Consider the following 23,702-nt stretch of genomic DNA (forward strand, 5'->3'; position numbering starts at 1 on the left):
CGGATAGTACCTTAATTTTTTGATACCCTCCGCTCCATGGTGGCTTGCCCTAATCTCGACTAAAAAGGCATCTACCACCAGCATAGGTCAAAGCTGAGAGGTTTACTTAGCTTCAGAATACTCTCTGCATTCCCAACGCATTTCACCCCCTCCTAACACAATAAGTGGGGGATCATCAGGGGATTTTAAATCAGACCGATTGTATGACACAGAGGGAGATTGTATCTCTCTATATTCTCCTGTTAGACAACCGCTGATTGTAGTCAGCAAGTAACCTTGGTGAGTGGACCAGTGTCAGATGTCAATGAGAGCAGATCACCTTATTAGTGGGTTAAGATAAGTGCCATCCATGTAGAGAGAAAATAAAGGGCCAAAATAGTGTCCAAAAGGCCCTGCTCAGAGAATAATGTCCTTTAGAACGCTATGGGCTGTGCCAAACTGTGTACCAGGTCCAACCTGCAGAGACTTTGAATTGATGTCCCGAAGGTAAATGTGCTCAAAGTGCAGGGAGCTTGGCAACTCAGAGCTTCAGCTTCCTCCATAAAATTTCTGTGGGATTAAGGTCTGGAGACTGGCTAGGCCACTCCATGACCTTAATGTGCTTCTTTTTGAGCCATTCTTTTGTTGCCTTGGCTGTATGTGTTGGGTCATTGTCTTGCTGGAAGACCTAACCACGACCCATTTTTATTATCCAGGCGGAGGGGAGGAGGTTGTCACTCAAGATTTTATGGTACAAGGCTCCATCCTTTATCCCACTGATGCGGTGAAGTAGTCCTGTGCCCTTAGCAGAGAAACACCCCCATTACATGTTTCCACCTCCATGTTTGACAGTGGGGACGGTGTTCTTTGGGTCATAGGCAGCATTTCTCTTCCTCCAAACACGGCGAATTGAGTTAAGACCAAAGAGCTCCATTTTTGTCTCATCTGACAACAGCACCTTCTCCCAATCACTCTAAGAATCATCCAGGTGTTCACTGGAAATCTTCAGATGGGCCTGCACATGGGCCTTCGTGAGCAGTGGGACTTTGTAGGCACTGCAAGATTTTAAGTGATTACGGCATAATGAGTTACTAATGGTTTTCTTGGTGACAGTGGTCCCAGCTGGCTGGAGATCATTAACACGCTCCCCCTGTGTAGTTTAGGCTGATCTCGCACCTTCCTCATAATCCTGGATACCCCAGGAGATGAGATTTTAAATGGGGCCCCAGATGAATGTCAATTGACGCTCATTTTGTATTTCTTCCATTTTTTTACTATTGCATCAACAATTGTCTCCTTCTCACCCAGCGTCTTACTTATGGTTTTGTAGCCCATTCCAGCCTTGTGCAGGTCTATGATCTTGTCTTGACATTCTTAGAAAGCTCTTTGATCTTGTTGTAGAGGTTAGAGTCTGACTGATTATGCGAGTCTGTGAACAGGAGTCTTTTATACAGGTGACAATTTAAGACAACTGTCTGTAATGCAGGTAACGAGTTGATTAGGAGCGTCTACCTGGTCTGTAGGAGCCAGACCTCTTAATGGTTGGTAGGGGATCAAATACTTATTTCTCTCTGCAAAGTGGAAATAAATTTATATAATTTATACAATGTGATTTTCTGGATTTTATCTTGGATATTCTGTCTCTCACTGTTAAAATTAACCAATGCTTAAAATTATAGACTGTTCATGTCTGTGTCAATGGGCAAACTTACAAAATCAGCAAGGCATCAAATAAATATTTCCTTCACTGTAGATGGAAACCTTACTGTAAATGGTAACCTTACTATAAGTGCTCAGCATAGAGAACAGGATAAATGTGAAGTGATCCAAAATTTTCTGTACCCCAAGTTGAAACCAATAGCATTCAACTCAACCGACATAAAAATACAAGTCCCCATTCAGGCCCGTCATCTGTTAACAGAAATATAGGGGTCTTCCACGTTTCTGGTAGCCTAAGGGCTCTGAAAAAATGATATGGCTGCCCTGAAATGAGAAATGCAGCAACATCTGCACTTCAAAGTCAAAATGTCCCCCTCTCTTTTGAGCACCACAATGTGCTTAAACTACAGTTAATGTCCACATGTTTGGCATTGCTATAGTGAGGAGACCCCTGCTTATAGGGAGTATGTCTCCAGAAGCACGAACTGGGCACAATGCGAAGGCACTACAATGTACTCAGCACTAATAGGTCTTATTTGCAATTTTTAATTCTGCAACATTCACTTTCTTTGACTCCATGAGTGTCTTCCAAAAAAACTCATCACTACATTTGTAGATGAATTCCCAGAGGGGTGTATTTTCTGGAATACAGTCACTTGAGGGGGGTTCTGCTTTTCTGGCCCTAAGGGGCTCTAAAAATGGAGTCCTCAAACTATTCTATCACAGGAAAATCTGTGCTCCAAAAGTCAAATTGAACTAATTCCCTCCCTGACATGTGGCCAAACAGTACTGTATAGTCACAAGTGGGGTATTGCAATGTTGTTCACATTAAATTTTGTAACATATTTTGCGCCCTGTTTTATCTATTCCCCTTGTGAAAATTGGAAATCTGGGGCTAAATAACATTTTAGTGGTAAAATTGTAATTATTTTTTCTTCACCTCCCAATAGTATAACATTTTGTGACACACCTGTAGTGTCAATATCTTCACTGTATCTCCAGACAAATTCATTGAGGGGGGAAGTTTGTAAAATGGGGTCACTTGTGGGGGATTTTTGCTTTTCTGGCAGCTCAGGGGCTCTGCCAATGGGAACTGGCACCTGTAACCTATTAGAGCAAAGTCTGAAGTCCAAAATGACGCTCCTTCCATTCTCAGCTTTGTACTGTACCTCAAAAATTGTTGCCAATTACATGGAGTTTATTGGCACATTTAGGAAAAATTTTACAACAAACTGTGTAATCCATTTTTTTCTTATCAGCCTTTATACAACTTAAAAACTTTGGGCTAAAACAAGATTTTAGTGAAAAAAATGTTCTTATTCTTTCTTCACCGCCCAATGGTGTAAAATTCAGAACATACCTTTGGTGTCAATATCCTAACAGCACTCCTTTGTAAAATGGGATCACTTTTTTGGTATCTGCATTTTTGGCATATCAGGGACTTCACCAATGTGACATGGCACCGGCCAAACCATTCCAGCAGAATGTGCACATTTGTATGGTGCTTCTTCCTTGCTGAGCATTGCACTGTGCATCAAAAGTAGTTTTTGATCACATGTGGGATATTGTTAGGGCCAGGTGGATGGGCAGACCCAGGAGGTGGATCCACTGGGCCGAACACCTCACTGAGGGCAAGGTGCCCGGTAGCCGGAACACTAGCAGGACAGTCCGTTTAGCGGAGTGGAGTAAAGGAGTCCCTGGGACCACGGGGTCTCTGATGGTAGTCCGGGTGACGGAGCTCTGGTTCGGAGGCCGAGATGTCGTCAGGCAGAGTCCGGAACCAATGGAGCGAGAAGACGGGTCACCACAGGGATCGGAGATGGCAGGAGCTGACGGGATGACGGGATGGCAGGCTGTCAGCGTTCGGGGTTCGGATATCGTCAGGACCGGTTGGCGAGGCAGGAACGGCTCTACGAGAGAGATAGGTGAGTATATCACAGACACAAGGAGACCTGACTCCTAGCTTAAGAAACACGAAGAACAGGCCCCGCCCACTTGGACATTAAACCCCTTTATACCCTGTACCTGTGTGTTCAATATCCTGTCAGTGGACGCTGGCCCTTTAAGAGAGGGTCAATGACCGCGCGCCCTAATGCGCATGCGCGAGGCCCGGGTGCCAGAAGCCAGAGCAGGAAGCGGTGAACAGGAGGCAGGAGAGCCGGGCTGAGGCAGGGATGCCGACGGGCGCCGGGAGCGGGGACCGGGCCGCCTGGGGACCGCAGGCGCTGGAGCATGGAGGCCGTGGAGCGGGGGACGCCTGGCAGAGGAGCCGGGGAGCGAGGCAGGTGAGCCGGGGAGCGTGGCAGGGGAGCCAGGGAGCGTGGCAGGGGGCCCGGGGAGTGTGACAGGGGACCCGGGGAGCGTGACAGATATTGGCAAACTCAGGAGAGGTTGTATAACAAATTGTATGGTCCATTTTGTTCTATTACCCTTTTTGAAAATTAGAACTTTGGGGCCAAAGCAACATTTTAATGGAAAAAAAATGTCATTTTTTTTTAATTTCACAGCCTGATGTTATACAGTTCCATTAATCACCTGAGGATTAAAATTGCTCACTACACCCCTGGATGAATTCCTTGAGAGAACTAGTTTCCACAAATGGTTCACCTGTAAGGGGTTTCTGCTGTTTTGGCATGTCAGGGTATCTTTAAGGCTATGTGCGCACTTTGCATTTTTACCTGCGTTTCCGCAGCGTTTTTAACTGCAGCGTTTTAATGCCAAAAGGCATGCGTTCTGCTTTTCAAGCAAAGTCTATGGGAAATAGGGCATTCTTGTGCGCACCATGCTGTTCAAAACGCTGCGTTTAATTTGCATAAATTTAGACAAAAACTCAGCGTCCAAAGAAGCAGCATGTCAATTGTTTTTGCCATTTGGGCTGCGTTTTGGTAACATTGGAGTCAATGAGATCTATCAAAAAACACAAACAATCAAAATTGTAGCGTTTTCCATGCTTTTTGGATGCAGAATACATGCTTTTTTAACTAAATAAACGTATGCGTTTTGAACTTTAAATTAATGGCATGATATGTCCCTTTACAGACACACATAATCCGACAATTAAAATAATAAAAATCCAATATATATCGTTATTATAGTCATAAATATGACAATATATGCTTAATTATACTTAAATTTGCTATTTTATGTATGTTTTTAATAATATTTTTTATCATTTTTTTCCCTTTTTTCATAGTGTTTGTATGTTTAAACTTTATTTAGTAGTGTATTTGTAGTCAAAACGCATTTGACTTTCAGCAAGGAAAAAGCAGGTAAAGCGCGGTAAAAACACGATGAAAACGCAGTAAAAACGCCAGCGTATTTATAGCGTTTTGGTGGACCTAATTCATTTTGGCAAACACAATTTCTGCCAGAGGATGCGTTTAGAACTGCAACTACCTCGACGCAAAGTGTGCACATAGCCTAAATTTGACATGGCATCCATTCCAGCAAAATTGTCCCCCAAAATTCAAATAGCGCTCCTGCTTTTCCGAACCCTGCCGTGCACACAAACAGTAGTGCTCAATCACATATGGGGAATCAGTGTACTCTGGAGAAGTTGCACAACAAATTTTATGTTTCATTTTCTCCTGTTAGTCTTGTAAAAAGGAAAAATTTGGGGTTAAAGCAAAATTTTGGGGGTAAAAATGTATTTTTTCACTTTCATGGCTCAAGATTATAGCTACCTCTAGATAAATTCCTTAAGGGGCGTAGGTTCCAAAATTGCATGACTTGTGGGAGGTTTCCAATGTTTAGGCACATTAGGATCTCTGCGACTGCGACATGGCATCCGCTAAAGATTTCAGCCAATTTTGAGCTCCAGTCAGATAAGCAATAAGGGGCTAAAATATAACCTTTAATGTATCAAAAGTTATTAAAAAAAATGATATATAAGGTCAAGAGTAACCATAAGCATCTCCAACTTCTAAAATACACCTAAGAATATAATCGGATGTAGCCAGCTACAGAAAAATAGCATGACAGTCCTAGAGAAAACAAAACAGAAAAACGTAAATTGTGTATTTTTCAAAATTCTATACAGACAGCTGTCCTATAGGAAAAATAACTCAATAGAAAAACACAATATAATCAAATCAAACTAAATCGATGGCAGTACATATGAAAATAGAAGAATAATGGAACAATCTCACCGGATGGCTGGTATATGGGGTGAACCAGCCTCTCCTTCAAATGGGTCTTCCAATTGCTATGGCGTCACTGACCCTAATTAACTCTGGGAGATCATCATAGCCTGTCATGCCCTAACAAGGGCAGACCACAACTACCCTATCCTGGAACCCCTATGCTCTCCCTAATAGCATCCCTACACGTTTCGTCATTATAGACTCATCAGTGGACATCGGTGTACAAAGGGGCAGCGGTTCTACATCCCAGCTCACAACAAACCCGCAGGAAGAACCTCTGCCCATTATGAGCCTTGTCGTGTGCCCAAACAGTACGTTTCCACCACACATTCGGTTTTGGTGTACTCAGGAAAAATTGTACAACAAATTGTATGGTCCATTTTCTTCTGTTACCTTTGAAAAAAATGAAAAATTAGGGGCTAGAGTAATATTTTTGCGTGAAAAAGTAACATTTTCAATTTTTACTTCCACATTGCTTTAGTTCCTGTTGAGCACTTTCAGGGGTGCAGTTTTTAAAATGGTGTCACTTTTTTTTTTTTTGTGAAATTTTTGTTAGTTTTCTAAATTATCACAAATCATATCAACCAATTTGTCACTGACATGAACCACAATGTGTCATGAAAAAACAATTTCAGAATCACTGGGATATATTGACGCATTCCAGAGTTATTACCTTCTAAATTGAAAGTGGTCAGAATTTTAAATTTAGCTTGGTCATGAAGGTGAAAACAGGCTGGGTATTGAAAGTGTTAACTTTGCTAACACACAGATCACCACTTGTCCTTCCAGTGTAGCTGGTCGGCCATATCAGGCCTATAGCAGGGAATAAGAGCTGATTACTGTCTCCTCATACAGACAGAAGGTCTTTTTCTCACACAGACAGAAGGTCTCCTTCTCACACAGACAGGATGTCTCTTTCATGCACATTCCTAAGGTATTTGACCAGCCCAAATTTGATCATTCTGCCCAGAACTAGAACTAGTATGGCTCTTCTATCATTTTCCTGCTTCAGAGACATCTGTGCTTCTGGGAAATGGAGTCCACAGTTGTCCTATAATGTCTATTTCAAGCAGTGAGATATAGAACACATTGTCCATTTCAGACCACCACATGAGGAACTCATACCTGTCAAGGGCCTACACTCGCCCACCTCTTAAATTCCTGAGTCCACACAAGGCAAACACGATATTAAAAAAATCAATATAAAATATTAATACATAGCTAATAACATTTATTACATAGACAATCTCAGAAACTTACACAGTGGACTCAATTCTTGATACCACTCTTCATCTTTGAAGGGGTGACACCAGCTTGGTCCTTGACTATGCGCATATGGGCGAAAGCAAATCTGTGGGAGGTCAGCACAATTTCACGACTGCAGTCACCCAATGAATTGTACGTTAACCTTTGAGGGGGTCTTATTAGCCTTGTTTCTTCTTGTCTGAGCAGTACAGTCCCATCACTGTCTACATGTACTTCATCCCCACTGTGAGGAGTGACCTCAACTATCTCATTTCAAAACTAATCATGCACTACTGGAATAGTCTCCATTTCTGGTTTAGGCAAATTACATGAAGGGATATCTGTAATACTTAATGTTTTGGTTCTATGTCCACTGAATCTAATTGTGGAGAACATTGGAAAAACTTAGGGACATCAGCATTCATCCTGAAAAGAAGTGATCTAAAAACTTCATCATCACTGTTGACCTCCATTAGCTGGATATCATTTCTGTAAGGCTGGTTCATCTTTGTAGTTTCCTTGATTGACGTAATTGGGGTGCCTTTTGACTCTTTTCTTTTTCTGGTTTAGGTTCACATATATTCTTATATGACAACACAAGGCGATTCCTATGCCAAATCTTTATGGGACATTCTTTAACTTCTGGGCAAACTTGATACACTGGTATATTTGGCAATTGGGAGAAGATGATACACTAATGAGTAAAAGGGTAATAATGTTTTGAACTTTTGACTTTCAGGCTACATATCTCATCATCCACTACAGCTTTGAGTGTGAGACAACCTTCATTTTATACACAATCATCTTGGCTATCTCATACATACATTTAACTTGCAACTAATTAGCATATAATTAGTAGAGTTGAGCGCGGTTCGTGGTTCGTGGTTCTCCAGTTCGCGGCTCGAGTGATTTTGGGGCCTGTTCTAGATCGAACTAGAACTCGAGAATTGTTCTAGCAGCAAAAAAACAGCTAATTCCTAGCTGGCTTTCTGCTGTAATAGTGTAAGTCACTCTGTGACTCACACTATTATGAAATTTCAGTGTATAGTGTGCGGGAACAGCGCCTTCAGCTCACTGCTGTTTGTATAATGGCGATCGCCATTTTTTTTTTTTTTTTCCTTGTCTTCCTTCCCTAAGCGCGCGTGTGTAGTGGGGAGGGCCAGCATGTCAGCCAATCCCAGACACACACACAGTTAAGTGGACTTTTAGCCAGAGAAGCAACGGCATGTGTGATAGGATGTCCATGTCACATGTCCCTGCATTATAAAAACGAGTATCTACCCGTCCGGACGCCATTATCTCTTCTGCGTCCTTGGTGTCAGACATCACTGGCGCAGCTCCGTCCTTTGTCCTATCGCCGATACTGCTGTATGCGCTCCATACACAGCGCTGGACAGCTTAGGGAGAGCACTTTGTATCAGTCCTTTTAAGGGCTCATACCGGCAGGGTCAGAGCCATAGGTGACAGGTCCTGAAAACAGAGACAGCGTCTGTGTAGCTAAGGTCAGGGATTTCCTCGCTGCATTTCCCCATAAGGAGGGAATAGAAATGCAGGCTTCCTTTCCTCTACCCAGAGCCCCACAACCCTGGCACTGTACCCTCCTGTCCTCTGCACACTCCAACTCATTATAACTAAGCCATTATACTAGCAAACACTCAGTGTACCTAGTGGCATCCTAAACGTGGCTATTGGACTTCTGTATAGTCCCACTAGTGCACAGATATTTGCAGCACCTCTGCCTGCATTGCACACTCCAACTGATAGTTACTAAGCCATTATACTAGCAAACACTGAGTGTACCTAGTGGCATCCTAAACGTGGCTGTTGGACTTCTGTATAGTCCCAGTAGTGCACAGATATTTGCAGCACGTCTGCCTGCATTGCACACTCCAACTGATAGTTACTAAGCCATTATACTAGCAAACACTGAGTGTACCTAGTGTCATCCTAAACGTGGCTATTGGACTTCTGTATAGTCCCACTAGTGCACAGATATTTGCAGCACGTCTGCCTGCATTGCACACTCCAACTCATTATAACTAAGCCATTATACTAGCAAACACTGAGTGTACCTAGTGGCATCCTAAACATGGCTGTTGGACTTCTGTATAGTCCCAGTAGTGCACAGATATTTGCAGCACGTCTGCCTGCATTGCACACTCAAACTGATAGTTACTAAGCCATTATACTAGCAATTTATGCTGCCAGTTTAAGGGCCGTAGTTGCATTGTCAGGGATATTTATTCTTTATTATTCTGCTGTTAATAAAGCTAGAGCACCGCTGCAATCTACACCACCTCTCAATTTTAACTACCACATTTTCAGTGCACAATCTTGTCGCAATCAACATGAGTGGCAAAATGACAGATGCTGGTGGAAAGGGGAAGAGGCGTGGTGGAAAAGGAAAAAAAGGGTTTGTCCGTGGGGAAGGTGGCAAAGCTCCATTATCATCTGCTGAAGATAGACCATCTACCAGCAAAAGTAAGATGTCTACTACTTACCGTGGACAATCCGATGTGCTCCCTTTTTTACGGACACGAACAACAGGAACAAAGGTAGATGATGGCCAAAAAAGGAAAATGCTTGAATGGATCTCAAGTGGTCCAACAAGTGCCCTCTCTGCCACTTCAAGTACCGCATCCAAAAAACACCAGTCCTCTGAGTTGTCATCCCAATCAAACTTGCTTTCTCCCAGCTCTGAAGTCTCCATCAGCCCTGCACAGTATGGTGGAACTGAGATGGCTGAGTCTGCAGAGCTGTTCAGTCACACTATAGCCTGGGAATCAGAGGTCTGCTCCCAAGCTACAGTGAGTACAGACCAGGAAATGGTCTGCAGTGATGCCCAGAACCTTTGTGACTCTGATTCAGGCCGTGAGGACCAAGTTTCTGAGCATAATGTTGACCCTTTGTCACAAACTGTAACACCTGTGGTTATAGACAATGAGGAACATACTGATGAAGATGAGACGCAGATACCCGATTGGGATGACAACTTAAATATTCGGTCAGGGCAAGAAGAGGCTCGGTCTGAGGGGGAGGGGAGTGCAAACACAACAATTGATGATGAAGTTCTAGATCCCACCTACTGTCAACCCACAGTCAGGCACTCTAGGAGGTCAACAGAGGTGGTGAAGGAGGATGCAACTGATGATGAAGTTACCTTGCGCCTTCCTGGACAGAGTCGGAGTACTGGTAGCACGTCTACAACTGCATCCTCAGCCACCACTCTGCCTCTGAGCACTAGTCGGGGTGGATCAACAGGTCGCATGCCCTCTAAGCCTTGCCTAGCCTGGTCCTTTTTTGACATAGCAAAAGATCGCCCAAATTATGTGATCTGTAAAATTTGTCATGGTTCTCTTAGTAGAGGTCAAAACCTCAGCAGTTTGACAACTTCTTCCATGAATCGTCACATGAATAAATATCATATGTCCTGGTGGGAAGCTCACCGTGCTGCAATGCGGCCTAGCGGAGCAAACCATCCACCGCCTGCCCCTTCCAGTGCATCCGCGCGCTCTTCATCTTCTAGGACTGTGGGGACAGCTGTCACACCTGTTTTTCCACGCACAACTTCCACCACTGTAACCGCAACAGGCAGTTTGCTTGGTAGGTCGTCAGTTGGTTTGGAAGGGGAAACAAGTGAGTGTGTACAGCTCTCTCAGACATCGATAGCACCAATGTTGGATGAAGGCAACATCATGTCTCCGCCTGCACTTTCCTCACAAACCTGCATTTTTCCAGGGACACCCTACTCAACACCGTCTACACACAGCAGCCAGATCTCTGTCCCTCAGATGTGGTCAAATAAAAGGCCATTTCCTGCGACCCATGACAAAGCTAAGAGGTTGACTCTATCCCTCTGTAAGCTCTTGGCTACCGAAATGCTGCCTTTCCGCCTAGTGGACACACAGGATTTTAGAGACCTTATGTCTGTAGCTGTGCCCCAGTACCAGATGCCTAGTCGCCACTACTTCTCTAAGAAAGGTGTGCCCGCGCTACACCAGCATGTCGCACACAACATCACCGCTTCCTTGAGAAACTCTGTGTGTGAACGGGTGCATTTCACCACCGATACTTGGACCAGTATGCATGGACAGGGACGTTAAATGTCGCTGACTGGGCACTGGGTAACTATGGTGATAGATGGTGAAGGGTCTGCTGCACAAGTCTTGCCGTCCCCACGACTTGTGTGTCAATCCTCTGTCTGTCCAAGTTCCGCCACTGCTTCTGCCTCCTCCACCTCATCTGGGTCCTCCACCTCCGCCCCAAGCCTGCCTGGTCAGGCCACCAGCGTTCTCACTGCGCAGAAGGAATCACGCACCCCTCATTACTATGCTGGCAGCAGAGCGCAACGGCATCAGGCGGTCTTTAGCTTGACATGTCTTGGGAATAAGAGTCACACAGCTGAGAAGTTGTGGTCAGCTCTGCGGTCCGAGTTTAATAAATGGTTGTCTCCACTCAACCTGCAGCCTGGTAAGGCCGTGTGCGACAATGCTGCAAACCTGGGTGCGGCCCTTTGCCTGGGCAAGGTGACACACGTACCTTGTATGGCTCACATGTTGAACCTTGTCGTCCAGCAATTTTTAACACACTATCCCGGCCTAGATGGCCTTCTGACCAGGGCACGAAAACTGTCTGCTCACTTCCGCCGTTCAAGCGCCGCAGCTGAGCGACTTGCATCGCTCCAGAAGTCTTTCGGCCTGCCGGTTCATCGCCGGAAATGCGATGTGGCGACACGCTGGAATTCAACTCTCCACATGTTACAGCGACTGTGGCAGCACCGCCGAGCCCTGGTGCAATACGTCATGACGTATAGCCTGGGCCAACGAGATGCAGAGGTGGGGCAGATCACCCTGATGGAGTGGTCTCAGATCAAGGACCTATGCACCCTTCTGCAGAGTTTCGACATGGCGACGAATATGTTTAGCGCTGACAATGCCATTATCAGCATGACGATTCCAGTCATTTACATGCTGGAGCACACGCTAAACACTATTCGGAGTCAGGGGGTGGGACAACAAGAAGGGGAGGAACTACAGGAGGATTCATATGCGCAAGAGACAACAACATCACCAAGGTCCAGACGTTCATCATCACCAAGGCGGCAGGCATGGGACCATGGGGGACAGGGATCAACAAGGGCGCATAGTAGCAGGCTAAATGTTGAGGAAGGTGCAGGAGAACATGAAGAAATGGAGGACGAACTGTCCATGGACATGGAAGACTCAGCAGATGAGGGAGACCTTGGTCAAATTTCTGTTGAAAGAGGTTGGGGGGAGATGTCAGAGGAAGAAAGAACGGTTAGCACCTCTATGCCACAAACACAGCGTGGACTTGGTCCGCATGGCTGCGCAAGACACATGAGTGCCTTCTTGTTGCACTACCTCCAACATGACCCTCGTATTGTCAAAATTAGAAGTGTTGATGACTACTGGATTGCCACACTATTAGATCCCCGGTACAAGTCCAAATTTTGTGACATAATTCCAGCCATAGAAAGGGACGCACGTATGCAGGAGTATCAGCAGAAGCTGTTACTCGATCTTAGCTCGGCTTTTCCACCAAACAACCGTGCAGGTGCAGGGAGTGATTCTCCCAGTTGTAACTTGACAAACATGGGACGGTCTCGTCATCTTCAACAGTCTACCCGTACCAGTCGGGCCGTATCTGGTGCTGGTAACAGCAATTTTATGGAATCTTTTCATAATTTTTTTAGACCCTCCTTTGCAAGGCCACCAGAGACAACAAGTCTGACACATAGTCAACGGCTGGAGAGGATGATACAGGAGTATCTCCAAATGAACATCGATGCCATGACTTTGCAAATGGAGCCTTGCTCCTTTTGGGCTTCAAATCTAGAAAAATGGCCAGAGCTCTCCAGTTACGCCTTGGAGATTTTGTCGTGTCCAGCTGCCAGCGTTGTCTCTGAACGTGTCTTCAGTGCTGCTGGGTGTGTGCTGACAGATAAGCGCACGCGTCTGTCCAGTGACAATGTGGACAGACTGACGTTCATCAAAATGAACAAGTCATGGATCCAGAAGGAAATTACTACCCCTGTGTCATCCTGGGGAGAGTAAATGCTTGTGGATTTGGAATGTGCTTGATGCCAATCAAAACATCCTGTTTGCAACTAGGGCACAAGTGCTGCCACTGATAAGGTGTCTGTGTGGGGCCCAATTTTTGGAAAAAAAGGGAGACTCCACTTGGAGTAACCCTTGCTTGCAGTGTTTTTTAAAAATGATCCAAGATGAACAGAGCTGGGATCAGGAAAGACTTTGCTACCTACCCCGGTGTCATCCTGGGGACGGTTAAGAATAGCGTATTTTTGAATGTGCTTGATGCAAATCAAAACATCCTGTTTGCAACTAGGGCACAAGTGCTGCCACTGATAAGGTGTCTGTGTGGGGCCCAATTTTTGGAAAAAAAGGGAGACTCCGCTTGGAGTCACCTTGCGGTGTTTTACATGATTTTAGAAGGGCGTGCCATGCCTATATCTGTGTGTCCTCCTCTTTTTCCTTGTCCAGCTCTTTTGTTTTCGCATGAGTATATGTCCTTGTCACTTTCCCATGTGTTTGTGTTGTGTTGTGAGTTGTTTATCACCTTTTGGATACCTTTGAGGGTGTTTTCTAGGTGTTTTTATGTGTTTGTGATTGCCTGCCATTGTTTCCTATGCAGTTCGAGTTCGGTTCGCCGAACGTTCGACGAGCCGAACTCGAACGGGAGCTCCGTTCGGCGAACCGACCTCGAGCCGAACCACGACCGGTTCGCTCATCTCTAATAATTAGTTATGTAGATTCTTGTCATGTCACTACATTGTTACTATTTTGCTTCTAGATATCTAAATTTTAATTTTAATTATTTTGTCAGTATTTTGTAAATCCACCTTTGGCTTCAACACTGCCTGAATCCTTCTGGGGTCTCGATCAGATTTAAGCATGTCTCATTCAAAATCTGACCCCAGGTCTCTTCTTTTTTAAATCAGATCTTTTTTATTAAACAGTTAGAAATCAACACAGAGAGAATATATCACTTCTCATATGGCTAATAACAGGATACATCAAATAAGCACATGTTGTATGTAAATCAAGTTCTTCCTCTGTATATATATATATATATATATATATATATATATTTTTATATATATATATATATATATATACCAGGTCTCTTCTACATGTTCCCGATGTTGGTGTATACTGGTCAACTCTCTTGGGTATGTATACAGATTTTTCTTCACCTCTACCCTCAAGTGTTGAATTCGGTTGAGGTCGGGGCTGTTGGGGGAAATCAGCACCTCTACTTCATTGTCATTGAAACATTTCTTCACCCATCTCAAAGTATGCTTTGGGTCGTTGTCCTGCTGGAACACTTTGTCATCCTTTTCATACGCACAGTACTCGAGTGTACTAAGTAACTTGTCTTGTAGCATACTCACATATAGCTCAGCATTGAGACCACCATCGATCCTGGTCAAGTATCAAACGCCTTTGGTTGTGAACCACCCCAATATCATCAGGCTTCCTCTACTGAATTTGACAATTTCTTATCCATTAGCCACTTTTCCCCTTGTTTTTTCCAGACTCATTTGCTCTCATCAGAGCCTAGTCTATTGACTTTCGTCTCATTACTCCAAATCACCTGTTTCCAGTAAAGGCTTCTTCACCTTTTTTTGGGCCACTATTCACGATTTATGTAAGGTGCATCACACAGTGCTTGCATGGACGTCTGTGATCTGCTGTTTATCTGTAGGAGGAAAAATGGCTTATTGAGCACAATTTGCCAATTCTCACTTAGGAGTGTACTCCCTTTTATCTGCCAGCGGTTTAGACATTAATGACTGTGCGTTGACTTTTTTAGAGGACACACCAAATTTAGACTTTTATACAAGCTGCACACTGACCACTACTGATTCTGCCTAATTAATATCACAAATAGAGATTTATATCCAGGTAACTTCTTCCCTGATTGGCATCATTCTTATCCTTTTTTGTCTTCTTCTGGTCCAGACACCACAACTCATCTCGGCAGACTTTCCAATTCTCGGGCATTCAACAGCACATCCTGACATGTTGCCCTTAAAAATAACAGAAATAACAGTGTAATTTCTATGTACAGGAATAAAAATATCCATCCGCCCTGTTTGTGCCCCTTGAATAAACAGTTGTCTATCACAGATACTTCATGCACAAAATGCGACTACCACGCTGTACCTCTTATGATACATGGCCTTCACACTATCGTCTCATAAAATATTGCCTCCAGATTGTCCGCCTTGTAAACTATAACCAGAAAACCATCCTCTCTTATAAACTACAACCAACACACCGTCCTCTCTTATGAAATCTTACCACCGCACCATCCTCCATTTGAACTATGGCTTCTATGTTATCCCACTTTATAATATGGCCTTCGCATTGACTCTATCCTTATAGTCCCCCTATGCTATTCCCATTCTGCTCTATGCCTTCGTGCTCTTCCCTTCACACTGTTTTCCCTTATAAACTATGGACCTCATGCTATCCCTGGAGATCTGTTTCTCCCCATGCTGTCCATACCTCCACACTGTCCCAATCTTCTTTGCACCCTCACTCCATGTAGCCTCCTCTCCACATTATGTCCTCTCTCCATATTTTGCCTTTTCACAGTAGTTCAAGAAGCACATGCTCTGGCATTTTTTAATTGAATAATCAATCCTGGGACATGTCAACCTGTTAGCATAAGTGGAATGAAGACTAGAGGATTCTGGTTACCCTACATTATGCCACCGAACACAATAATCTCAAAAGGGAGTCTGGTTTGATGTTCCTTTTTGTAGGTCTTTTCGTAGTGACCAAGTGGTCTCCACACCAATCTCCGGCATCCAATACTAAAGAAGGACTGGTGAAGAAGATAGGCATCCATTCCAGCCTCCATTGGCTTCTTGCTGTATACCATGAAAGCCTTTGAGGGTGGTGGCGTGAGGTCAATGTAACACCTGTAGCTTGATGTCTGGCTTATTCTCATTGCCACTGTTGCCAATTGTATATTTACATTTTTAATTTTCAGGATTTTAACCACACTGCTGGTCTTGCATATTCATCTGTTCCTTGATTGTCCATCACGTTATCGTTATCTGTACACTCTGAGAAATCTCTCAGCTTTTCTGAAAGGGTGGAACAAGAGCATTATTTGTTTTTGGTCAGTGTACCGCCCTGCGCTCGGCTGCAGCCGAGCCGCTCGGATCCGGGCTTGTTTGTAGGTGGCTCAAGCGCCTCCGGACCGGGGGTCACTTCGCTCTGAAATGGGCTGGCGCTTTGAGGGGGGTTAGGGTTACGGCCGAGGCCGTGGTTTTTGTTTGAGTTCGTGATGCCACCCACGGGCTGTGGTGAATACCACCGCTGCTGTTTACTAGGCACCCGGGGGAGATGTTGCGCAGCAAAGGTGTTAACCCCTCCGTGGGCAGGGGTGATGGCCCCAGGATCCGATTGATGTGATATGTCGGTGCTTGGCGGTGCAGGGCGATGCGTGGCCCGAGGGCACAGTTGTACTCACTATTACAGTTGCACAAGAGTCTCTGGTAAACCAAGATGATGGTGGTCGGTGCCCGCAGCTGGCTGCATCTGGTCTCTCACTCAGGTTGGTGGTCTCCGTCTTTCTCCTGCACCTTCTTTGTAGCTGTGGACAGCCTGTGCTTCAGCAACAGGAGCCCGCTCCCCGGCATTATGTGTTGGGAGGACCCATTTGCCCGCAGACGCTGGCCCGTGGGATCTCTTTGCCTGAGCGGTGGCTTTTTATCCCCCTCGGTGGGCTGTTGTCTTCAGTCGGGACTTGGGTGGGAAAGGACCTAAAGTCCAGACCTCAATCAGTTAATTAACTGGGTCCACTACTTTCTGGACCGAGTTTCAGGGTCTGAGTACCCCCTTTTGTGCTCCGGTTTCCAGTCGGTTCCCCGGTTCGGTACCGGCGGGCCACTACCCTGCCCCGGTCCCTTACGGCTCCACCAAGCCGTCTTCCCGGCTCCTGTAGGCTGAGGGCACCGTCTGCCTCCTAGCCAGAGGCGACTGGGCTCTGACCCAGACACCTGACGTTAGCTGTGGCAGACCTGAGCACAGGTCTGCCTCTGCACTTGAACTTCACCACTCCACTCCACTAACCCACTCACTGTCTTTTCTTGCCTCAGGACTTGTGAACTCAGTGGGCGTGTCCAACCACCTGGGCACGCCCCCTGGTGTGAACATCCAACCCTGAGGGAGGTCACTAGGGTTTTAAGGTTGGCTGATGACACCTTTTTAGGGGATGGGTGTTATGCAAGGGCCTACCTGTGACTACCTGGCTAGTCCAGGGCATCACATCAGCAGAGAGCGTAACTTTTTTTTTTTAATTCAGAATCTTTAATATCGCTCCACTCTAGATCATTAATTGAATAGGGATCTTCCCTCTATAGATGCAAAAGCTGCAAAAGCGTCACGTGTGAACATAATCTTAGGGTTAACGCTAAATTTATGTGGAGATAGATTGTTCTGATGAAGGATCAGCAGATAAATGGAAGGAAGCATGACTGTAAATTCAGACTACACAGGCTGTGTAACAATAGAGACACATAGGTTTGTATGTGAACCGTATGCATAAAAACAGAGTTCTTTCACCCAAAAACGATTGCAAAAATATCAGAAATGAGAAGATCCATGTTTTCCTTATTAGATGTTCGTGTATTGCTGAAAGAAAGTGATGTTGCCGTTTCCCTCAACCGTAATGCTAGAAAATGTACCACCTGCATGTGGATGAAGAACGCCAATGGAATCGTTCCGGTACCGTATGTCATATCTCCTCAGTACTGTAAGTGCCTCATATTTGTTTTCACAATGTATTGTCTCAAGTGTCCAATCTAGCAATATCCACAGTATTAAAGAGGTTTTCCAGGACTTTTATGTATAGATGGACTTTCTCTAGGATAGGCACCCAGCCCGATCAACTGTTCTTGGTGCCGCCTGGAGCAGGCCACCGAGAAATGCTCAGTTCCACAGTTACCCCTTCAACTGATAGCTGCTGCTGCCGGGTACTGCACATCCCCCTTTCATTCCAATCAATAGGAGATGGATGTGCAGTACCTGGCTGCGGTCGCTATCAGAAGATGAGGCAACTCCAGAACGGAGCATTTCTGGTTGCCTGCTGATGTTGATTGGCAGGGTATGTGGTGTCAGATCCCGGATGATCAGATATTGATGATCTATCCTAAAAATAGGCCATCAATGTAAAAGTAGTGGATAGCATCTAAACATTTATTGCATATCCACAGGGTACTTGGGATCCACGTCTGTGTTGCACTGTTTGGAATGGAATAATGTATGTGTATTTTCGGCTTTCTAATTTTTTTTTAGAAAATTGTAATGGAAGTTTGTTTTGTAAGTTTCGGCACTCCCATAACAATCAATAGAGAGACGCTTGCACAGCCATCTCCGCAATGATCACGGCACACGAGGCAGGTCCCTCTGTAGGGGGACCTGCATTTAACCTGGGACATGTGAATATGCATAATTGATTGAGATGTAACAAAGCCGCTTTTACACTTTTTATCTCTCCCCGTTCAGTGGTCCTGTCGGGATTTCCGTCTGAACCTCCCACAAAACGGGTTTTAAGATGTATTCGCCGATGATGTCATTGACTATAAAGTGCACACGGAGTTTACAGTATCCGTATACTCCCGAAAATGGTGCACGACAGAGCACACGGTGACTTGGTCTGCACTATTATAGTCAGTGGCATTATCGGCACATACATCCGTAACCCGTTTTGCAGGGGGTTCGGACAGAAGCCCCAACGGAACAACTGAACGGGGAGAGGAACACAGTGTGAAAGCGGCCTAACAGTCCCTTTTAAATTTTTATCATACCACTTATTAATGTCAGTGGTATGTTTTCTTCTATAATTCCTTATTATTTAATTCTAACTTTTTTATACCTGTATTATATAGTAGAAAATGGTAGGTTTTTGTCATATAAAAAAATCATACCTAGAAAAATGATTGAAAACCAAGTTAAAAACGTTAAGGTTGGAAAATCAAAAACAAAAAGCAATGTGGTTACATAAATGTGCACACCCATAAACTAATACTTTGTTGAAGTTCCCTTTCATTTTATCATAGTACTCAATCTTTTTAGTTAGGAGTCTATCACATGCCACATCTAGAATTGGCAATCTTTGCCCACTCTTTATTGCAGCAGTTCCAAATCTGTCAGATTGTGAGGGCATCTCCTGTGTACTGCGCCTCTTCGGGACACCCATTTATTTTCTAATGGATTCATGTCTGGGCTCTGGTTGGCCCATTCCAAAACTTTTATCTTGTTCTGGTGAAGCCATTTTTGGTGATTTGGAGGCGGCATGCTAAGGGTCAGTGTCATACTGAATTAAGAAATTCCCTCTCATTTTCAGCTTTGAAGGTTTTACTGCATAGCTGATTGATATTTGGAATTGCTCATAATCACCTCCACCTAGGCTAAAGCCCCAGTCTATCTGCTGAAAAACTGCCCATAAATATAATGATGTCTCCACTATGCTTCACTGTGGGTATGGTGTTCTGTTGGTGATGCAGTGTTGGCTTTGTGCAAAACATACCTTGTGGAATTATTGCCCAAAAATTCAACCTCAGTAACATCAGACAATAACACATTTCCCCCCAGACGTTTGGCAGACTTGATGCAGGTTTTGGCTAATCATAGCCAGACTTGGATGTTTTTTGTAGGAATCTTGCCATCCTACCTCACAGGCTAGACATATGAAGAATATGGGAGATAATTGTTATATTTATACACAACCAGTACTTGCCAGAAATTCCTGCTGCTTCTTTAATGTTGCTGCCTGCCTATTGGTAGCATCTTGGTCCATTTCTTTTCTTGTCTTTTCATCAATTTTTAACGAACGTCCAGTTCTTGGTTACGACACTGTTGTGCCACATTTGAGCCACTTCTTGATGATGTCTTCACAGTGCTCCATGGTATATCTAATGCCTGGGAAATGTTTTTGTACTCTTCTCCTGACTGATAACTTTCAACAATGAGATTCCTTTGTTGTGTTGTAAGCTGTTTATGGAATATGGCTTCTGCAGTAAATTGTAACTAAGAAAATGTCAGGAAAACAGAAACAGCTAAACTTTACATGGAGTTAATGAGAATCCCTCTAAGTGATGGTGGCTTTGTAGTGACCAATAATTAACATACATTTAAACGTGATTGTCTACTTCTGAGCACAACCGCCTCCCAATTATAAGAGAATGCTCACACTTATGCAACCACATTAGTTTAGCTTTGTTATTTTTATTCCCTCACTCCCAAATGATTAAAATTTGTTTCCTTATGAATTTTGTACTGTTTGAGGTGTAGACTTTTTATATCCAGTATATGCACACAACTCTACTAGAATACTGTTTAAAGCAGATTTGTCACCAAATGTCTCTGCATACAGTTAGGTCCAGAAATATTTGGACAGTGACACAAGTTTTGTTATTTTAGCTGTTTACAAAAACATGTTCAGAAATACAATTATATATATAATATGGGCTGAAAGTGCACACTCCCAGCTGCAATATGAGAGTTTTCACATCCAAATCGGAGAAAGGGTTTAGGAATCATAGCTCTGTAATGCATAGCCTCCTCTTTTTCAAGGGACCAAAAGTAATTGGACAAGGGACTCTAAGGGCTGTAATTAACTCTGAAGGCGTCTCTCTCGTTAGCCTGTAATCAATGAAGTAGTTAAAAGGTCTGGGGTTGATTACAGGTGTGTGGTTTTGCATTTGGAAGCTGTTGCTGTGACCAGACAACATGAGGTCTAAGAAACTCTCAATTGAGGTGAAGCAGAACATCCTGAGGCTGAAAAAAAAGAAAAAATCCATCAGAGAGATAGCAGACATGCTTGGAGTAGCAAAATCAACAGTCGGGTACATTCTGAGAAAAAAGGAATTGACTGGTGAGCTTGGGAACTCAAAAAGGCCTGGGCGTCCACGGATGACAACAGTGGTGGATGATCGCCGCATACTTTCTTTGGTGAAGAAGAACCCGTTCACAACATCAACTGAAGTCCAGAACACTCTCAGTGAAGTAGGTGTATCTGTCTCTAAGTCAACAGTAAAGAGAAGACTCCATGAAAGTAAATACAAAGGGTTCACATCTAGATGCAAACCATTCATCAATTCCAAAAATAGACAGGCCAAAGTTAAATTTGCTGAAAAACACCTCATGAAGCCAGCTCAGTTCTGGAAAAGTATTCTATGGACAGATGAGACAAAGATCAACCTGTACCAGAATGATGGGAAGAAAAAAGTTTGGAGAAGAAAGGGAACGGCACATGATCCAAGGCACACCACATCCTCTGTAAAACATGGTGGAGGCAACATGATGGCATGGGCATGCATGGCTTTCAATGGCACTGGGTCACTTGTGTTTATTGATGACATAACAGCAGACAAGAGTAGCCGGATGAATTCTGAAGTGTACCGGGATATACTTTCAGCCCAGATTCAGCCAAATGCCGCAAAGTTGATCGGACGGCGCTTCATAGTACAGATGGACAATGACCCCAAGCATACAGCCAAAGCTACCCAGGAGTTCATGAGTGCAAAAAAGTGGAACATTCTGCAATGGCCAAGTCAATCACCAGATCTTAACCCAATTGAGCATGCATTTCACTTGCTCAAATCCAGACTTAAGACGGAAAGACCCACAAACAAGCAAGACCTGAAGGCTGCGGCTGTAAAGGCCTGGCAAAGCATTAAGAAGGAGGAAACCCAGCGTTTGGTGATGTCCATGGGTTCCAGACTTAAGGCAGTGATTGCCTCCAAAGGATTCGCAACAAAATATTGAAAATAAAAATATTTTGTTTGGGTTTGGTTTATTTGTCCAATTACTTTTGACCTCCTAAAATGTGGAGTGTTTGTAAAGAAATGTGTACAATTCCTACAATTTCTATCAGATATTTTTGTTCAAACCTTCAAATTAAACGTTACAATCTGCACTTGAATTCTGTTGTAGAGGTTTCATTTCAAATCCAATGTGGTGGCATGCAGAGCCCAACTCGCGAAAATTGTGTCACTGTCCAAATATTTCTGGACCTAACTGTATGTAATGGACTAGATTTCATAGACTTGATGAGGATGGTGTAGTCACTATAAAAATCTTTTTCAGGATAACTGTCTACAATCCTTGGTCCAAGGATAAACTCATTCTCCTCCCACCTGAAGAGTCCCTCAATTTCCTTCCTCCCTGCTGATGAATCTCCTCCCATCAAGCCTGATTGGCAATCTTTAGTGTCTCCCCTCCCTGTCACTGCTGAGATCTCACATTGCTCCCTACAAGCTGTAGCTGATAGTCAGGCTGGATGAGCAGAGACTTATACTCTTGGACTCCTCAGCACTCCCACTTTTTTAGCTAAACTTTTAAAATCCTGATTTTAATGTCATGATTTTGTAGTTGAATTTTTCAACGTAAGCGCACCATTGTAATCAGGATAAAAATATCTAGTTTATACGGTATGCAGTTTGTATTGTTAAATCTGGTGACACATTTACTTTAAAAAGGTTGTCCACTATTAGGACAACCCCTTCTGATTCCATATGTTTCCTTCAGGTAAAATAATAAAGCCTATACTCACCTCCCGTACCGGTGCTATTCCACCGGTGTCTGGGCTCGTGGTGCTGGGGCTCACGTGAGGTTGTGATGTCACTCAATCCCTGCGTCCAATCAGGGCCGGATTCGTTCCCCCGCCTTCAGACCAAACGAGCAATCAACAGAAAGTAAGTGCAGCACTCACTTCCTGTTGATTAACCCATTGGTCTGAAGGCGGTGAGACACAAGCTAATTGGACATGGGGCTGTTGCAACCCCACGTGACCCTCGGAACCATGAGCCTAGACACCGCTGGAACAGCATTGTTAGGGGGGATGAGTAGGCATTATTATTTTACCTGAGGGAACTGTAGAATCAGAAGGAGTTGTCCTCGTAGTGGACAACCCCTTTAACCTCCTTTGCTATGGTGTCTATAAAAGTATATTCTCTATATTGTTTATAGCCATTGGATTAAATAATACAAAAGATTCCGTCCGTAATACAGCACCATAAAGAGTTACCAAATAAGTGTAAACAGAGTTCATAAGGTACCAAACTGTTGGGGCCCTGCATGTTACTCTGAAGGCACAGTATACACAGATCTTTTTGATTTTACTGGTTCTACAACTGACTCTGAACTCTTCTCACCTTCAGCGGCATCAGATGTATCTCTTATTAATGAAGCCTTGAAGGAGTTTGCGGTGATGACCTGTGTGCAGTTTGTGAACCGGATCTCAGAATCGGACTATCTCAGTATAGAGCCCGGAACAGGGTAAGTGCCAATATTTACATAAGGAAGACCTGTCACCATGTACCACGTGATTAGTGAGCAGTTTTTGTCCTTACATAATTCCAGCTGATCTCCCTGAGGTTTCTGTTTCTTCGTTCTTTTTAAACACACCATACCATACAAAAGAATTGGCCTTTTAATTTAGTGCACGCAATATACTAATTTTTATGTTTCTTACCAAGAGGGCATTGTTCGCAGGGCAATTATGCAGAAGCAGCCTAAAAACAAACCTCCATCCTGAAAGCAATGCCCTCTTGGTAAAGATCATAAAAATTAGTATATTGGTAAATTCTAGCCCATCTTGTCTTGAAAAATTTCA

General features: G+C 44.0%; 1 protein-coding gene across 1 annotated transcript in view; it reads left to right on the forward strand.

The window, feature by feature from the left end:
- The window catches only part of LOC142297352 (astacin-like metalloendopeptidase), a 108,744-nt gene that overhangs the window by 64,101 nt on the left and 20,941 nt on the right, over nucleotides 1-23,702 (forward strand). The window contains exons 7-8 of the mRNA XM_075341583.1: nucleotides 17,703-17,837; nucleotides 23,248-23,365. Of these exons, the coding sequence (XP_075197698.1) occupies nucleotides 17,703-17,837; nucleotides 23,248-23,365 (253 nt within the window). The remainder of the gene's footprint in view (nucleotides 1-17,702; nucleotides 17,838-23,247; nucleotides 23,366-23,702) is intronic.

The sequence above is a fragment of the Anomaloglossus baeobatrachus genome, chromosome 3 (genome assembly GCF_048569485.1).
Source record: "Anomaloglossus baeobatrachus isolate aAnoBae1 chromosome 3, aAnoBae1.hap1, whole genome shotgun sequence".
Taxonomy (NCBI): domain Eukaryota; kingdom Metazoa; phylum Chordata; class Amphibia; order Anura; family Aromobatidae; genus Anomaloglossus; species Anomaloglossus baeobatrachus.